Source organism: Akebia trifoliata, chromosome 2 (genome assembly GCF_017979445.1).
Source record: "Akebia trifoliata isolate Shusen 1 chromosome 2, ASM1797944v1, whole genome shotgun sequence".
NCBI lineage: Eukaryota > Viridiplantae > Streptophyta > Magnoliopsida > Ranunculales > Lardizabalaceae > Akebia > Akebia trifoliata.
The window spans coordinates 2,792,436-2,812,489 of NC_141376.1; the positions used below are offsets into that span (position 1 = coordinate 2,792,436).

General features: G+C 37.6%; 1 protein-coding gene across 1 annotated transcript; it reads right to left on the reverse strand.

The window, feature by feature from the left end:
* Positions 1-381: 381 nt before the first annotated feature.
* On the reverse strand, positions 382-6,370 carry LOC147408778 (translocon-associated protein subunit alpha-like). Its single transcript, XM_086421766.1, has 8 exons — positions 6,215-6,370; positions 5,626-5,784; positions 5,460-5,510; positions 5,160-5,248; positions 1,615-1,692; positions 1,255-1,458; positions 969-1,043; positions 382-770 (listed from the first exon to the last, which is right to left on the reverse strand). The coding sequence occupies exons 1-8, from the start codon at positions 6,270-6,272 to the stop codon at positions 720-722; spliced, it is 765 nt and encodes a 254-aa protein (XP_086277892.1). The 5' UTR covers positions 6,273-6,370; the 3' UTR covers positions 382-719.
* Between the last annotated feature and the right edge of the window lie 13,684 nt (positions 6,371-20,054).

The window sequence follows — 20,054 nt, forward strand, 5'->3', positions numbered from 1 at the left end:
TACTTTCTTCAAAGATAAATCATACATTTCCTCAATTCGCTTATCCCAGCCAATTTGAGACATTAATACATTGACAAACTCCACTTTAAGGTGAATGATTTAGTTGTCACATATACTCTTCCCAACAAAAACAAATTTCTCATTGATTTTTCCCAAGAAAATATTTTCTAAACAGATACAACCTATTTGATTATGAGAATTTCCTCATGAATGGCCACCTTCATTCCATTCCCAAATGCCATTACATATAATATTGTGGATAGCACTAATTAAAAAATTCAGACAAGAAATATTACTGATCTCATAACTAGGAATCATAACACCAAATTTTGGTATAAATGATCTTTGCCCAACAAATACAGCATTGGCTCAAAGGGAAAATAGATGAACCAAGTATCATTTCACATAGGGTAATTAAAAAATTCCGATAAGGGTATTTAACCAAAATTGTGTTTATTTTTGTCACATGTCCTTGGATTAGTTTTTCTTTTTCATGTTTTTGGAAGCTCTAACAGCTCTTCAATGGCACTAAAAGATCTAAAAACTAAAACATAAAAGCATCTCACATACTACAAAAGCCAAACAAACCCTTTTTGATCTAATGCTACCTCAACTTTGGGGCTCTTATAAAAGAGCCAAATGCCTATAACGTGAGTTACGTGAGATCACACTCAATCCCTCTTAACAATTTAAAAGCATATAAATAACAGATAAGAAAACTACTTCTTCTTCTTCGACTTGCTGGACAGCGATTGAGCATATGCAGTTCCCTGATCAAGTAAAAAAAAAATAGACAGTATTAGAGAGGACTTGATTTCCTGTACTGCATCCAAGATGAGATTCTAACTGAACCCAATGGGTTCTGGGGGGGTTGTTAAAAGGCTTAAAGTGAACCCCGCTATAGTGTCAAGAAATGCCCACCAAAGACATTAATGAAGTTGTGCCCAATATGATGTATAACTACTTACTTGCAACCATTCATCCATTGAGGCATCTGTAGTTCCAGTGCCCACTTCTACCTTTGGAGCCCCCCTCTTAGTTTTCTACAAAAAGATAAAATAAACATGCATACACATTTCAGACCAAGTAATCTAAATAAATAAATTCACCTTTTTGTGGAAATAATCTAGAAACTCTAGAATACGGGGAAGAAAGGAGAAACTCCCCAGGTTCAAGAAAAACTTATTCCACACAGCCAAAGATTTTATAACAAGAAATTGATTAACAAAATATATTATAAAATAATTTGCTTACCTTGGAAAGGTTCTGTATTTGACCTTGTATCCACAACCCAAAAAGGGCAAGAAGAGCTAACCCAAAGGTAACTAGTAAAACAGACTCCATGCTGAGAAAACCACTAGCCTCCACAACTTCAATGGTACCGTTGTAGAAGGTGCTCTGGTATGGATGCTGGTCTATCTCATAAACAATAGTTCCTACAAAATCAAATGATCCAGGCTGCAACCACAGTGGAGAAGCAGATGGTAATAATCACATCTTTCTTACAAATGTCTATTGTGAACCAAAACCCACAAATGTGCTAATCAAACAATTACTTTCCAGCCACTGTTATTATAGAAAGTAAAAGTGGGCGGGGGTATGCAAATTATATACCTGTAGGTACTTGTTAACAGCGAAAAGGTATGGGAAGGTTGCCTGAGCTGAAAGTGGCACTGATGCATTGTAAAACTCCTGTAATTACATTGAAGATGTGTTAAAACTGAACTCATATTTGCTGGTGCAAAACAAGCAGGAACTTTGCAATATGTGCTAATAGAGACCATCTTTTCACATTAAAGAACACTGATGCAGTGAAAACTCATTGACCAAACAAAGTAATAAAATCTAAAGAAGTTGGGAGTTATTAAAACTCCCGGGCATTAACATCAATCTATCTGACCAGGTTTACATTTGTCGTATAAATATAATTTACTTCTCTACTTTTTGGTAAGTGATGATATATGACATAGCGGAAGCGTGTGAATCAATAGATTCTATAGGTAAACAAGCAATAGCTTGAAAGAAAATAAAGCAAGAAGCTAAAAAGTAATTAAGAGAGAAAATATAATTGAATTGCTATGTTTTTAATTGAATTATTGAATTTCGTTTTTGGGGCTCCTTACTGTTATTTTTGGAATCAACATGATACCTTAACAAATTTTTTTGGTAGGCCTTCTCCCATCATGGGGCCTTAGGCAACCGCCTAAATTGTCTTATAATTGAGTTGGCCATGTCTTATCCTAGAAAAGAGTCTCCTTCATTTGAATCAAACTTTGTATTAAAAATATCATGCAACAGACTACAGTCGAAAGAAAATCTAAGACCATGCTTTCCCACTCTCAGAGGTTACACCCATATTTCCTCTCATCAAGATCCTCCTCCAAAACCTACCAACCTCCTCATGTCTGCACAGCTGCTTTCCCAGAAAAGGTCTATTCAAATACTTACGATTCCCTACCCACAATGCCCTTCCCCTATTTCACCAAGTGGTAATTCATTTTCTCTCCCAAACCTGTCCACAATAGTTCTTCACCAACCGTCCTAATCTTTTGGCAAATACAATGGAATTGAGAACATCAACATATCATGGATTGGTAAGCTTGATAAGGTCTCCTTGATTGAATTTCATTTCCCTCCTTTGGAAAGAAGATTATTTTACGTGTCACCAATATCAATAATCTCCTCCAAAAATTAAGCTATTTTTTATTCACCCTACCAAACTTTGCTTCTTTTCCACTACTTGAGAGTACTTTAAGGTTTTTGAGCTTCATCCGAAATATAACCCACCCTTCACTCATAATAGTAATAGTTCCACCAACGCGCCACCTTTTCAATAAAAATCAGGACCTCCAACAACACGGTTTTGAACCTGAATGGAATTCAAAAACCAAAAGTTCCCACACAACAACTAAGAAACGGGTTTGGGAACCCCATGAGACAATTGAGGAATAAGCCATTCCACAAGGTATAAGATCTTGTTTTGTGGCAATATTTCATTATGAAAAAAATTTGATAATGCCTAGACCAAGACATTCCAAGACAATGTGGGATATTACCAACACATTCAATTTTTCGTCCCTATCAAGACCAAAAAATTATGAGGCTGTACCAAATTTCGAACGTCCTAGCTACTAGAAACCATAAAAGTCCCATTTGCAAAGGATTTGGTTCTTTTGATTAGGTGAAAGCATTGCACGCCACGCAAGAGGAAGTTCCTATAAACACACTCCCCAAAATACCTTGTATTTCTATTGACTTTGCACTTGTTATTTTTCTCATTAAAATATCTAATCACGTTGGAATCTTCCCACACACCATAGGATATCCCATAACACTCAATCATCATCCAAGTCCTTACAAAATTTCAAACGAAGTTCTTATAGTCAGTTGAACCATACACAGGGCTGACTCAAGCATAAGGCGACTTAAGCGTTACCTAAGGCCCCACGATGAGAGAAGGCCCCATAAAATTTTGTTAAGGTATCAATTTGATTAAAAAAAATAATAATTAATCCTATACATCGTAAATAGTGGAGATTCTTCTACAATTTTTTTTAATTGACCATTGAAACTTTCAATTATGAAAATTTCTTCCAAATTTTTTTATTAAACCCTTGCAAGTTGAAAATGGGGATTTCCAAAAAAATAACCCCAAAAAAAAAAAAGAAAAAAAAAAAGAGATAAGATCTCTTGGATTCCCAAAAGTGTAAATTTCCCAAAAATAACAAAAATTTGAATCCTTATGCCTCATACACATTGAAACTCCTTACGCATTAAAGGTTAAAAAAACCAACGAAATCAAACCACGTTGAAGGTTTCCCCAAAGTATTAATTTCCAAAACTTTTAAAACACAACTCTCCATCTTTCTATCATGATCTATCATTTTTTATAAACTACTAAACGAGCTAGTAAGAGATTGTAATTGATTTGAAGCATCAAACCACAAAAAGGATATTCTTATACCGCTAAACTTGTAAGATTTCTTAATCCCCCAATCCCTATGAATCCAAAATTCCCCTCCAATTAAGAAAAAATTGTGGTCAATAATCATCTTTCTTTCTTGTACGATAGATATTCTTATCTTACCATGTAGCCCTTTACTGATTAATTGTCTTTCTAATTTCAGACACGAATCTTTCCTTAATCCTCACAACGCTCATATATTACATGTGGGCGGTAATGAGTTCTTAGGAGTTTCCTCATTGGGTTAGGAGACATTACCGGGATTTACACTATTCGGATCATTTGAGACGAAGATTTTAAATCTCATACTTACAAATTTAATTGATATTTCTCTGTTTATCGTTGATTTTTAATCTTCAATATTCATGTGTGGCAATGTTATTGATAAGACATACTTTGATTAGACTTCGTAGGACATTAGATGATAATAATTTTTAGTGGAATCTATTGCCTATGAAAATAAAATAAATTAAATTAAAAATTTAGTAAAAGAAAATTAGAAAATACTCGTTTTCATTCACAAGACAACATGGAAAGTTTTTTGTTGTATTTTTAAATAATTTTTGTATTATCTATATTATTATTATTATTTATCTTAAAAAATTAAATACTAAAAAGACCTCATTTTGAGATTTCTCTTTAGGCCTCAATTTATATCGAGCCAGCCCTGACCATACACCTCTGTGAGTAGGTCACTATTGCAACTATAGTGAAGAGACATGGAGAAGGCTCATAGTACATATTGATTGGGCTGAAATAAGATGATTATCAACTGATAAATTCAACAAGAGCTCAAATTCATAACCTATGACTGCTAGGCACACAAAGTCTTAATTTTTCAAACACACACGCACACATAAAAGCACATTCAATCACAGAGAGAATCACGTAACTTTTCCCGTAATTAAACGATTAACAATCAAGATCATGAAACCAACAGATATTTGTAACATATGGGAACCAACAACGATATGATAATCAAATAAATAACTCATGGTAAAACTGACAACACACAGAAAAGATGATAAACTGTAGTTTTACACAAGATAAGACTTGCTGATTATGAACCAGTGCACAGAGAAATAAAATCAGTTTTTTCTCCTTTTTTTCAAATTAGAGACAAAACCAAAAATTGGAATTAGTTGGCTCAATAGGTACAGATTATACAAGATGAAGCAAGTAAATGTAAGCTTACCTGCGTTGTAAGATTTTGGACCAGTAAATGATGATCGAAAGGAAGATGAAGACTGGCCTTAATGGCAATGATGTTCAAGCTTGATCCTCCTGTATTTTTCAATAAATAAAAAAGGCATCAGCAAAGTTGTGGTAGTTTTTATTTTTTATTTTTAAATATAAGCGAAGTCGTGGTTACAGTAATATTGATATAATGAATATCAAAGATGAATTTTGATACCCAAATACAATAATGTGGACGATGAAACTGTATGAAAAGCAAAAAAAAGCCGAAGGAATCAGAGGTAAAGTCGACTATTACCCTCGTTATGCACTCCAACAAGTAGTTCACTCTCTTGCCCTGCTGGAACAACTGAGAAATAAAACAAAAAGGCTTAAAGTTAGAATCTAGAAAGAAGAAAAAAAATAACTTCGAATCTAACAATACATAAACTCCCCATCTATTTTATAGTGATTTTCTTTCTTACTCCGTGCAGCATTCTTCGGAAAAACGCAGACTGTATCAACTCCTGGAGCTGGACTGAAAATTTCATCACTGAAATCTTGAACATCGTCACCAACATACCCAAGATCTCCTTCACCAACATTGGTCGCCTCCACCGCCGAATCCGATTGGCACCGAGCAACTGTCCATTAAAATTAGAAAATTATGAGCGCTATGGGTTGACAGTCAAATCTGATCAAGACCTGAGAGAACTTCCATGAAAAATAATTATACAAATCATTATCTATTTAAATTAGGTTTTCAAAATATAAGCTCCAGAGATCAAGAAAGGGAACGGTTTCCATCTGATCAAATAGATCTCAAAACACACAATCTCAACTTAATAAGCCAAAATAATCCAAAATCAATCGAAACCTAACGAGAAGTAATCTTACTTCAAGAGATCAGAAATCTAACAACAGAAGAAACACTAATTGAATAAAACTCTAGTACAAACAAAAGGGGCCTCTGCGACACCGCGTGAATCCATGAAGAGTTTCAGAAATCTAAGCATACTAAAGCGTTATAGCAGATCCGGATCTAAGAATCAGAAATCGTAGAATGAGAAATACCTTGGAGGAAGGGAGATGCGAGGAGGAGAAGAGCGAGGAAGAAAACCCTAATCGCCATGGAAACTGAGCTCGAGATGGGCGCACGATGTGAGGCAAGAATTCTTGTTATATTAAACAAGAGTGGTGTGAAAGCACGCGGTCTTGGTACGTGCTTGGGTACGTGGCTGACGTGGCACGGGCACATAACCGTAGATCATTTTCATCGGGATACAGGTTAAAGATGTTCGGTTATGTATCCTTTCCACGTCACCTGCGTACCCAACCACGTACCAAGACCTTGCGTTCATCATTATTCATTCTCTCTTAAACAATGAAATGGACTCTCTAGGTGGATCCAATCCAAGTCAACGAAATAACCTACCTAACAACGTGAACATATACGCTTCTTGTATTGCTAAGGACATCAAAACAGGCACACCACCTATTACTTACAACACACCAATCCTTTGATGCTTAATGGGAGTGGCTAGTTGCATATCCCCTATTACCGATTTCACTCCATCCCCTAAAAAGATTGTCCTTGAAACCTATTTGCTCATGTTCTAAAGATTTACTCGTATATGAAATTGCACCAATAGCAAGAGAAATAAATTAACATCATAAATGCTAAATGACTTGAGTTACATGAAGATGAATTCAAAGATGGAGACTAATTGTGATGATTTTTTTTGGCTTGGCTAGTTGTGAAGACTTTTAAGATTGAAATACAAAATAAGGAATCTTATACATATTAGGGAGTTTCTTAAGTACATGAATGATGGTTGTAAAGAGTTTGATAAAATTATTTACTTGTTTTATTAACAGTGGAAGGTGGCATGTCCAAACCAAACACACACGTAACTAATGGGTTTATTTTTAATTTTAAATATTAATTAAAGGGTGGTTTTCAAGATTACATAGTAAAAGAAGATAATTTTGTAATTTTGAAGAACTAACCAACCTAAATTTTTTTTAGGGATGTGAGGATTGCAATTTTCTTGTTTTTTGATCACAATGACTCTGATTATATTAAGTTTAAATGTTTAGACATGACCCTTTTTGGAATCCAAATTTTGGTGCCAAACTAGTTATACTCTGCCTTCTCTCATTCATAATTATCGTAGTAAAGATAATTGAATTATTAATATTTCTTATATACATAAAGGTTAGGTTCCAATGACTCAAGAAAATAATACATATAAATCCTAATCATTGGATTTTGTGTTTACACAGTTGAGACCACTTGTTTTTTCACAAGTCAATTTTTCATGAGTCACGTATGTATAGACTATGTTATCAAATTGTATTTTTCTTGAAGGTGTCAGTTAGTTTAATTGGTATAGTCTTTGGGTCATGATGTTAAAAACTTATATTCAAATCTTGTCAGTTCCAAATTTATTCATTAAAAACATACTTACCTATCAAAAAATAAATTGTTTTTCTTTTCCATGTCTAGTATGATTTTTTTTAAATTAACTATCGAATGCATGCATGTAGAAGCATATTTGAATTAACCATGCTAAGGACTTGATCTGGTGGACCTGCAAAGTAGTGGTCCAACTCATAATTCTGAAGCTCATAAAATATATCTTGGGTTGGGGATTACTGATCTGCCGCTCTACTTGCCCGCCCAAAATTTATGCATGACTTGGTCAATATTTATGCTTTATTCTTATCCCCCATTTGCACTTCTGCTTGTAAGACCCATATAGAATTATAGATGTTATGTTAGGCAATCCAATCATTCATTGAATTGTCCATTTGGTGGATATCATCTAATAAACTTCAGTTTTAAGCAAAACAAAATATTTATGCAATAATCATTATAGAGGGTAAAAAGTAGGAACTCTGTCGGGACCCTACATGTGTCCTGATGAAGGCATGAGTTGAAGAGTAGAGAAGCAACTGCTGAAAGCAAGTGGTACTTGAAACATGTCAATAATCCAATCTTGCCTAGTAGAAGGGTAGAGCAGAGATAGAAGTCTGCCCTGATGGTAGGGTGGAGTGAATCAGTATATTCATACAATCCCATGCCACACGTACCAAGCTTTGAGATTTTAGTAGAAGTCCCAACTATCTAGGGGCATGATAAGGAGATTCTAATTTAGTTTAGGATCCTTGTGATTGTGGGATTTTCCATGATCAAATCCAGAATAAAGGGGGAACCTTGATGCTAGGGAGATCCAATATATTAAAGGGAGAACCAAGAGCTGGGGATCTTTTTGGCTCCTCTTGATTCGAGTTAATATCAGTTAATCCTTTTTACAACTCTAACTTGGTTGTCAAAGGGTTATTGGTAGGTACCACATCGATGCCATTGTGGAGGAGCTAGGAGCACTTATTCGGAGGAATGGAGCTAAAACTTGAGGTAAGACTTGAATTTGCCTCTACAATCATCATGATGAGAATGACTCAACATATTTTTGGATCATCTAAGATAGGACCACAATTGGAATTAAAAAAAAAAACTGGATTGAGCCCAAACCAGTCTAAACCGGGCTAGGACTTGGTTGATTTAGTCTCGTTGGATTCAAGATTGGCTTGGGTGCAATCTACCACTTTAGGATAGGGATAGGGGTTTAGCTTGGTATGCTTCGGACCTGTTTGTGGACAACCATGGCCCCAAAGTTACATTGCAACATGTCTATCAATTGAGCAATGGATCGAATCCCTTGAAAATTATGTATATGGGAAAGAAACCTTTAATGAATTGGCTTTGCTCATCCAAAATTAATTAACCTTTTTAGAAAAAAAAATCCCATGCTTTTCAATCCAGGTATTTGATCTCGAGTTTATGTGGGAGACCAAGAAAAAATATTATTTAACGTGTTAAACTTTCTTAATTTTCTTGATTGTCCTTCTACGAAGGCTGCAACCTAGACGGGCTAGCCCGAACTCAACCCAATTCATGGGTGAGCCTAGGCCAAGTTATGTAGAAGATGAGTTGACCCTAAGTTAAAATATCTCAACCCGACCTCAATTCGGATTGAGTTTGGGCTGAGAGTTCGAGCAACCCAATTCAATCCGAAGCTATATACTAATATATAAATATTTTCATATTAATTATGTATTTTTTTTTTTAAAATATTTCTTTCCTATAATTAAGAGGAAAAACATTTTTCTTTTGACTTTTCATTCTATTGGAGTCCATTGCTATATAATATGCATTGATTTTTTGAAGATGAATTTTAAGGGTATCGACTTTAAGGAATAATGAGTGAAGGGAAGCATCATGGAGAATTTTTGTCAATTTTATTTTTGATTTTATCTTATCATTATGCTTGTGGACAATTGAATATTATTAATGTGGGCTTGGGTTTTATATGATTTGTTTAAATACTCTTTCAATAGTGGATTTTGAGGTTATATGTGATTTTATTTACTAATGGCTTAGTATTCAATATTATATTTTCTTTTACAATATACAATTTATTTACTGATCAAAATGAAATTAGGGTTCAACGAGGCCAACCTTACCAAAATTACTTAACTCAGGCTAACCCGAGCTCAACCCGATTAAAACTCAGGCTGGAGTTGAACTTGGTTAATGAACTCCGGTGTTTTGCCACTTGGGTTGAACCTGAGTTCACCCTCCAACCCGCCTAGGTTGCAGCCCAACCTTCTATCCACTCAAAAATTGTTTGAAGCCGTGTGCATTTCATGCTAGTGATGTATCTTCAAGAATTAAGCAATATAACATAAGAGTCAAGTGGTCATGTGTTTTTTTCACGAGTCATTCTTAGGAGTTGAGGGATCCTGACCCTATAACACAAGGAAAACCTCATGCATTACATAATATTTGTCCTAAAACATGCAAAAGGCTAGGTACAATAAGCCAACTGCCGACATGAACTCATCGATCTGTATCATCTATTTGAACAAGCCAGCGGTTCCAAAAGAATGTTGATATGGTAATCTAGCTATCAAATTCTGTGCACTATCAAACAATAAAGTAAAAACGTCTAAATTAAGCGGGAAAAGGACACAAGCAAATGTGCTAATGTCACATTTTTTCAGAGAAGACAACCAAAAAATGAAATGTGGACTCTTTTATTGTGTAACATCTTAAGCAAAAGCTCAAGAGAAGATGATCGATCGTGTCTTATCTGTTTTCAGAAGTGGAAACCTCGGCACTGCAAATGGGACAGACCTGCACAATCAGAATCAACCTTAGTAAGCGGAGCCATTCAGCCAAACCCAAATTCCCATTAAAAAAAATTGAGTATCTTGCTAAAAAAGACAGTCTACCCATATTACAAGTGTACCGTTTAAAAAGGTAATTTCAAATAAATTTTGTATGAGAACTTCACAAAAATTACTCTATATATATTCATGAACATGAGTGGGCCATCAGTGAAGCTATTTCCAATCCATGAATGAGGAATCTAACAACAATGGGTGTGAAGGGACAATAAGAAAAGAAAAGCGTTCAAATCTTGAGCAAAATCAGAAAACCCCTCGAGACAATAAGAACAATAAAATCATATTAATGACTCCACTAAACCAAGAAATAATAGCCAACACAAAAAGAAATACTGGGGAAATTATATTGATTGATCCCTAATAAGACATTCACAAGTGCCCACACACACCACCACCACTAACAACAACAAAAAGAAAGACAGAAAGAAAAAGAGGGGGAAAAAAAACCTTGTTTATTTGAAGCCAATGGTTTATGCATTCAGGGTGGTATAGATGCTTGCATGACAGCAAAGTCAGTACATCTGTAACATACCAATATAAATGTTTTCATCACATTTCAACCATCAAGCATTGAAATTTAAGGACAATTATGGTTACATTCTCTTACTGATCGATGCTTCCATCCATATTGCCTTGTGCTTCGTAATTTACTGAAGGCAAAGAGGCAATTGTATCTGAGGAGAGTCCTCTGCTTTCAGTTCCCACAATTTCAGATGGGGCATTTTCCTCCCTGATCGGTTGTAGATCTTGCTATAGAGATGCAGAGATTAAGATTAAGAAATAGACTTTGGGCAAGTCGAATTCGTTCCACAGGGACAATGAGAATTCAAGGATTCATTCGGATAAAAATGCCAAAACAGAATTTAGAAACAAATTGATTTAAAAACAAAACTGATTTGTTACACAAATAAGATGGAAATAAACTTGCAATTCTATTTAAAACAGAAACTAGAGGTTGAAGATAAAAGAAAGGGAGATTAGAGAGTTCAATGTAGCCTTCACAAACTATCCATAATGTAGATCAATTCCAAGAATAACTCAATCCATGTAGCAAGTCATTGCTCATGGATCGGAAGGTGGAGCGGTTTAATTATTAAAGGTAACCAAGAGACATTCATGAAAATTCAGATTTAATTGAGATTGCCTAGCTTATATTTAGATTCTTCACAAAGCATAGCCGTTCTTGAGCTTATCTAAGTAATGGCTATCAAAGTTTGAATCAAAAATATAAGTAGATCATCTAATCAAAGTAGAATTTCTAGAATAGTAAACATGTAAGCAAAATAAGGAATTAAAACTACATTAGAGGGATAAACTTGCTTCGGCATCATTGATCTCTCTAAAGAGGATCTAGCCGATCATCGCAAGGATCATATTGCAACAATATTAAAAAGCAAAGAGAAGATGGGAGAAGAAGATGAAGATGCAACTTGATTCCTTCTTGAATGGATCTCTCAAAAGAGTTACAATAGAGCCAATGGCTTACTCTTGATGTTCTCACTACACTCAAGATCTCACCAAAAGAAAAATTACAGAAAATTAAAAGAAAAAAATCAAAACTTATGGAACAAGAGAAGAAGAGAAGAGCCCCCAATTTATAACATTTGTATTCGGGTAATCGGGTCAACTTTTCGGATGATTTGCTTCGAACTACCCAATCAGTTACAACCACCGAAGCTTCTAGAAGCTTCTGTAAAAATCTCGAGGATAAATTCCTCGAAATGACCGCGGCGCGGTCATGCCTAGCCGCGGCGCGGTGACGTGGCGCCCAAATCGACCGAGATTTTTCTGGAAACTTCCCTTCGACTCGTGTATTGTAACCGTAATTGTTTCGCGATTTGTTGGCTTCCACGTGCGCTACAATTAACACTAATATATCATTAGCTTTATTAATTTGGATAAATAAAATAATTTTGCAATTATTTAAAGGAACTAACATTTATGCAATGGTAATCTTAATGCAATTACGGTCCCAAAATCGAATAATTGGGACCTTATCACACCCCCAAACCTCAATTTTGCTAGTCCCGAGCAAAACTTAAATGTAAACAACTCCTCTTTCGTGAGGTTCCCGACTGCATTTAGCTTATGCAGTAAGCCCTTAAACCCCTAGGTTACCCCTAGTGGACGAGTTTGACTCGTGAGGGTTTGCAGTGAATATACCCACAAAATTCTAACATTTTAAAAGATAACAACTTCAAAATTATTGTATATAATGCCATCACACCAATTTTCAGAATCCAGTCAAAGGTCTATTTGAGTAAAAATTCTTTTTATTCCTCATTTTCAGAAATATCTTGAGTGTGTGCACAAATTTTTCTGATTGTAACATAAATTTTTCGGAACAAGGTTTCCCTTCTTAACTACTAAAATGTATGGGTCTGCCTAAATTCTAACTCGAAACTGAGCCTCCTGTCTGGGATTGTGAGAAGTATGGATGTTCACTTTAATACCTCTAAGGGGCTTTATCTGTGATATTCCAGTGTACTCACGTTTTTACCATTGACGGCTTTCACCCTACTGAACTATTTTGGTCCCATTGGACTCTTTTTACAATTTGCACTTTTTCAGTTCTAACCTTCACATCTTTCTGCTTTTCTTTTCAACCTTTTTCACCTTTATCATTTTTCTGATATTCTTTTTTTTTTTTTTTTTTTTTTTCAAAAAGCAGGTAGCCCTTTTCAAGGTACCCAGTCTAATCCTATGGTTGCTGTCTCCAAAAATATCAACTACAGTTCTGTTTTTCTTCTATTCAGCCAACCAAAGGACAAGGAGGTCAAAGTTCATTATTTTTCAAGCTTTCCCTCTCATTCTAGACAGTGAAGAAGACAACTCTTAATCCAAAATAATTTTTTCACTACAATCAGAAGTGACGTGAATTTTGTTTTTCAAAATATCTTGTTTTTGAGGAATAAGAATTTATAAACAAATTGGACATGAGCCTGGTTTTAAAAATTCGTATGATGACAGTACATATAAAAATTTTGATGAAGGTATTTTTGAAAATGTACCGAAAACAATGTACAAAAATTAAATGAAATGCTATCCCACACCCCCAAACCTAAATTTAGCATTGTCCTCAATGATTAAAGAGTAGAGGTTTAGAGTACACCTGAAAACGGATGTCATTACGTTGCAAAAGTTGTAGGTACAACCAAAAAGTGTTCCACATAGGATGTAGAAGTAAAAGCACGCCACATAAAAGTATCCAAATAGGGTGAAAGTTTTTTTTTTTTTTTTTTTTTTGAAAGAATTTAAACTTTTTTAGAAGGTGAGTAAATGTGGAAAAAAATTGAAAATAAGCACAAATCAAGGGTTGCCTCCCGAAATAGCGCTAAGTTTAATGTCTTCAGCCAGACATGGAACTGGAGCTAATCCTGGTACACAGGATTACTCAAAAATGAATCTTTTTCTGATGAATGAGGGAGAGTCTGAAATGGCTTCAGCCTTTGGCCATTGACTTGGAAAATATTTCCATTGGCTGGGTTGAGTACCTCGATGTTTCCATGAGGGTGAATATTGTGGATCAAAAATGGTCCAGTCCAACGGGACTTTAATTTCCCTGGAAATAAATGAAGGCGAGAGTTATAAAGGAGCACTCTCTGCCCTACGTGGAAAGATTTTCTCTGAATGTGCCTATCATGCCAGATTTTCGTTCGATCTTTGTAAAGTTTTGCGCTATCGTAAGCATCATTCCTTAATTCTTCCAACTCAGTGAGTTGGAGTTTTCTAAGCTCGCCGGCCTTCGCTAGATCAAAATTTAAATGTTTGATCGCCCAATAAGCTCGATGCTCAAGTTCGACTGGCAAATGACAGGCTCTACCAAAGATTAACCGATAAGGGGACATTCCTATTGGAGTTTTGAACGCTGTTCTGTAGGCCCACAAGGCATCAGATAATCGTAAGGACCAATCTTTACGAGTCGGATTGACGGTTTTTTCAAGAATGGTTTTGATCTCACGATTAGAAATTTCGACCTGCCCACTGGTTTGTGGGTGATACGGAGTAGCTACCTTATGAGTGATTGAATATTTGCGCATCAAGCTTTCGAAAACTCGGTTACAGAAATGTTTCCCTCCATCACTAATGATAGCACGAGGGGTACCGAATCGGGCAAACACAGTATTTTTGAGAAATTGAACAACAACCTTATGATCATTCGTTCGACAAGCTGTGGCTTCAACCCATTTTGACACGTAGTCGACTGCGACTAAAATGTATTGGAATCCGTGTGAAATGGGGAAGGGACCCATGAAGTCAATGCCCCAAACATCGAAGATTTCGATGATCAAAATTGGTTGTTGGGGCATCTCATTTCTTCGACTGATTTTTCCTAGACGTTGACATCTATCACAAGATTTAGCAAAGAGATGAGCGTCACGAAAGATTGTGGGCCAATAAAAACCACACTGTAAGATTTTAGCTGCTGTTTTCTTTCCTCCAAAATGCCCACCACAAGCATGATTGTGGCAGAACTCGAGAATACCACTTTGTTCTCTCTCATCAACACACCGACGAATTATCTGGTCTGGACAGTATTTAATAAATACGGATCATCCCAGAAGAACCATTTGGCTTGGGCGAGGAACGCAGGCGATTTTGTTTACTCCAAGAGGTGGGAGTTTGACCTGTCACCAGGTAGTTGACAATGTCAGCGTACCAAGGTGTGTCAGAAATAGAAACTGCCATGATTTGCTCGTCAGGAAAATTTTCAGAAATCGGAAGAGAGTCAGAGAGAGTTTCAACTACTAGCCTAGATAGGTGGTCTGCAACCACATTCTCGCATCCCTTTTTGTCTCGAATTTCGAGATCAAACTCTTGAAGAAGAAGGATCCATCGTATCAACCTCGCTTTTGCATCCTTCTTGGCAAGAAGGTATTTCAGCGCTGCGTGGTCAGTGAAAATGACTACTTTGGACCCTATAAGATAGGAACGGAATTTATCTAAGGCAAAAACTACTGCTAGTAGTTCCTTTTCCGTGGTGGAATAATTGAGCTGGGCATCATTAAGCGTCTTGCTGGCATACTGGATGACATGGGGGAGTTTGTCAACTCGTTGCCCAATACAGCACCTATAGCGTAATCGGATGCATCACACATCACCTCAAATGGGAGATCCCAATTGGGTGGTTGGATAATAGGTGCTGAGGTCAACTCAGTTTTCAGCTTCTCAAAGGCGGATAAACAAGCGGTAGAAAACTCGAAAGAAATGTCTTTGGCTAACAAATCACACAGGGGTTTTGAAATTTTTCCGAAGTCTTTGATGAACCTTCTATAAAACCCTGCGTGCCCTAGGAACGAACGAACTTCTTTCACAGTTCTAGGTGGAGGGAGATTTGCGATGAGATCGACTTTGGCTTTATCTACCTCAATTCCTTTGTGGGAAATAATGTGCCCTAGAACTATCCCAGAGGTAACCATGAAGTGACACTTTCCCAATTTAGCACAAGGTGCTTCTCTCGACATCTTTTCAAAACTAATTTCAAATGATCCAAACAGTCATCAAAACTCGACCCAAATACAGAAAAATCGTCCATGAAGACTTCAAGAAAGTCTTCGACCATATCAGAAAATATACTCAACATGCACCTTTGAAAGGTGGCAGGAGCATTACATAGCCCAAAGGGCATACGTCGATAGGCGAAGGTCCCAAATGGACAGGTAAACGTTGTCTTTTCTTGGTCTTCTGGGCTATTGGGATCTGGTTGTATCCCGAATATCCGTCAAGAAAACAGTAATAAGCATGACCGGCTAAACGTTCAAGCATCTGATCGATGAATGGAAGAGGGAAGTGATCCTTACGTGTCATCGTATTAGTTTTCGGTAGTCTATACAACTCTCCATCCGGTTTGGACTCGAGTAGGTATGAGTTCATTATCCTGATTTGTCACAACTGTGACACCTGACTTTTTAGGGACAACCTGAACTGGACTAACCCATTTACTATCCGAGATGGGGTATATAATACCCGCATCTAAAAGTTTGATGACTTCTTTTCGGACGACCTCTTGTAACACCGGATTGAGTCGCCTCTGTGGTTCTCTCGATGGTTTGAAATTTTCCTCAAGATGAATTTGATGCATGACCACAGAAGGACTGATGCCTTTGATATCAGCTATGGTCCACCCAATAGCTTCTCGATTTTCGCGCAGAACGTCAAGTAACCGATTTTCTTGTGATTTTTCTAGAGTAGGGGAGATAATGACAGGAAAAGTTTCAGCATTACCCAAAAATGCGTATTTCAGCGTATCAGGCAATTGCTTTAACTCAAGCTTTGGAATTTCTTCCACTATTGGGGATGACGAGAGAGAGGACAGACTCTGAATTTTTGGCTGCCAATCCATCATAGGGACAGATTCAAGAAGAGAGTTCACCTCCCTGATGGATTTCTCAGTATCGAACTCAAGGCCGAATTGGCCAAAATACTCTTCTAGCGGATCCTTGTTCTCCGCTTCCTCAAAAGTGCTACTGACCAGGGTGTCGATCATGTTGACTTCTTCCAAATCATCCATGTCAGTAGATTGAAACTTATTTTGGAAGACATTCATTTTGACCTTCATGTCCCCAAATGATAGGGTCATGATACCATTGCGACACTTGATGACTGCATCGGAAGTGGCTAAGAAGGGTCTTCCTAAGATGACTGGAACATGAGAATTTGGGTTAATGACAGGTTCAGTGTCAAGAACACGAAGTCGGCAGGAAAGTAGAAATCCTTCACCTTGATAATCACATCCTCCACTATTCCCTTGGGAATCTTCACCGATCTATCTGCTAGACTCAGAGTGATATCCGTAGGTTTAAGTTCACCTAAACCTAATTGCTGGTAGACTGAGAAAGGAAGAAGATTCACACTAGCCCCAAGATCTAATAGACATTTCTCAATCATCGTTTCTCCAATGTGCACAGAAATTGTAGGACAGCCTGGGTCCTTGAATTTAGGAACAATTGTCTGCTGAATCAGACAGGAAGACTGGGCTGTCATCATAGCCTCTCTTGGCACAGGAGTTTTTCGCTTCACTGTGGTGAGATCTTTGAGAAACTTGGCATATGAGGGAATTTGACGAATTGCGTCAAGGAAGGGAATATTTATTTGAACATTTTTGAATACTTCTAGAATTCCTTCCAATTGTTTTCCCTTTTTGTTGTCTAGAAGTCTATGAGGGAACGGAGCTTTGGGAATGATTACTCGACTTTCGAGAGGAGGAGGTGTTTCCTTAGACTGGTCTTCTTTTTCTGTGGAAGGTGCACTAGAGGTTGTTTCTTTGGATAGAACCTCCTCAGGCATTTCAACTTTATTGTCCACCAATTTGCCAGATCGTAAGGTGTGGACGGCTTGGACAGAATTAGAGGGACCTGCCTGACTATTGATTTCATACTGTCCTCTTGGAACAGTTCCTGCTGGATTAGGCACAGTTTGACTGGGAAACTGGCCTTTGTTTTTCTCTCCTATGGATGAAGCTAACTGACCCATCTGAACCTCTAAATTTTTGATTGCTTGCGCAGTGACCTGGTTGGTCTGAGACTGGTTCTGGGTAGTTTGGATTTGTTGATGTATGAGTTGCTGTTGTTGCTTTAATATCTCAGCCATCATTGATTCCAATGCTGAGTTTGGTTGAGCAACAGGAGGAGAGTAATTGGTCATAGGGTCGACAACGATCGCCCGTTGATCAGAATTTTGAGGTGAAGAATAGGATGGCTGCGGAACCAAAGATAGGTTCGCACTGGCATGAGTTTGACGATTGAAATTTTTCTGAAACCCTGGAGGACCTCCTGATTGGATAGGTTCACTTTGTCGATAGGAGAAATTGGGGTGAAACCTATTATCGGGATGGTACGTCTGACTATAGGAGTTAGGAGTGGGTTTCCTATACGTGTTGTAATTTCCAACAGCATTGGCTTGCTCTGACTGCGAGAGAGTCAAGGTGGGACAATTCTCTGTAGAATGATTGAAATTCTCACACAGCTGACATGATGAAAATGTCTCTGTGGCAACTTGTAGAATTGGAGTGGCTTCGTGAAAATTGGATTTGACACTAAAAGCGTCGAACTTCTTATTGAGACTTTGTAAGCTACTCACAAGGCTATTCATGACACTCTTAAGTTCAGGATCAGACTTAACCTCATACATGCCCGGCTTCTTGACTCCTAAATCTCCTCTATCGAAATCCCCTATGTTTGTGCTCCAATTTCGAGCATTCTCAGCCAATTCGACTAAGAATTCATAAGCTTGATTAGGAGTTTGATTCATGAATTTACCCTGATGCATAGACTCGAGAAGAATACGCTGGGCTGTGGGGAGACCTCGGTAAAAGAAATTAACTAATTGGGCTTTGTCTATCCCATGATGTGGACATTTGACAAGAAGGTCATTGAACCTTTCCCAAGTCTGAGAGAATTCTTCATCCGGTCTTCCCTTGAAGTTCCGAATGGCATTTTTGAATTGTTCCGTCTTCGCCATAGGGAAGAATTTGGCCATGAATTTTCTCGACAACTCATCCCATGTAGTGATAGAGTTGGAGGACAAGGAATTTAACCAAGCCGCAGCATGGTCTTCGAGGGAAAGAGGGAATAACCTAAGCTTGACATTCTCATCGTCGAGGTGACCATTTTTGAATGTTTGGCATAAGGTCAAGAATTTATTGAGGTGATTGTACGGTTGTTCGCTTTCGAAACCGTGGAATTTGGGCAGCATATTGATGGTGGCTGCCCGAATTTCAAATTGTGCCACGTTAGCAGCAGGTAGAATTATACATGATGGAGGGTTGGCAGTAATAGGTGCGAACAACTCATTGAGCGTTCGTTGATCCTCATGGATGTGATGAGGTGGAAGTGGATGTGGATCCATTTCTGGGACTGGTGGAGTGAGAACGGTGTTGTTTTCTCTTCTAACCTTAGGTAGAGGGTGAGACCTTGTGATCTCCGGATCAAATACAATCGGATTTTTCTGTGATCTCCTACCTAACATACACTACCAAATTGCACACAATAGGAGGGAGAAATTCACACGTGAGAACTGGGTGCCTATTACTAGACAGCTCCTAACTGGTTCAAAGGATTAATCAAAGCCTCCAACCCAAATCTCTGAAATCGGAACAGCCAGTTTAATCTCCAGAGGAGAGGTGGCGCACAATGCTGAGCAAGGGCACTCTTAGATCACCTCTCGTCTTGAATAGACGTAGTCTATCCCCTGAATTCACGTAGAACTACAGGGCAAGATTGCGCTAGGCACTGTTCACGATCAAGAAGTGCAATTGGTGCAACTTTTGATTAGCTTTGCTTAATGAGCTCGATGGAACCTAGAGTCCAGTCTAATCAAATTTTAATTAATTAATTTGCTGTGAATTTGATTTTCCTAGAAGGGCAAGATATCGGTAATGAACTCCGATTCTTATCTTATGGTGCCATCCTCGTAAGGGTGCCCTTGTTACTATGTGCAATCCAATGTGTACAGATTAGTCACTCAAAAGCAATACAGAAACTCACTAGCGAGTGATGCGTGAGTGTTTCGAAATTTACCTCCCGTTCTAGACGGGGGATGATCGAGTTGAGTCGACTCGGGCCACCAACACCAAACTTGGTGTACGAACCCGAGGGGCTGAGATAGTTTCGTCCCACTATCGTCCGTCCCTAATCTATTACAATCCGAGCCCTCTCGG

Bases quoted from the DNA above. Each gene is read 5' to 3' on its own strand.
- LOC147408778 (XM_086421766.1), bottom strand. From the start codon at position 6,272: ATGGCGATTAGGGTTTTCTTCCTCGCTCTTCTCCTCCTCGCATCTCCC. The intron at 5,785-6,214 runs GTATTTCTCATT...TTTAATGGACAG, and splicing joins CGCATCTCCCTTCCTCCAAG to TTGCTCGGTGCCAATCGGAT. The intron at 5,249-5,459 runs GTAATAGTCGAC...TGAAAAATACAG, and splicing joins TGTTGGAGTGCATAACGAGG to GAGGATCAAGCTTGAACATC.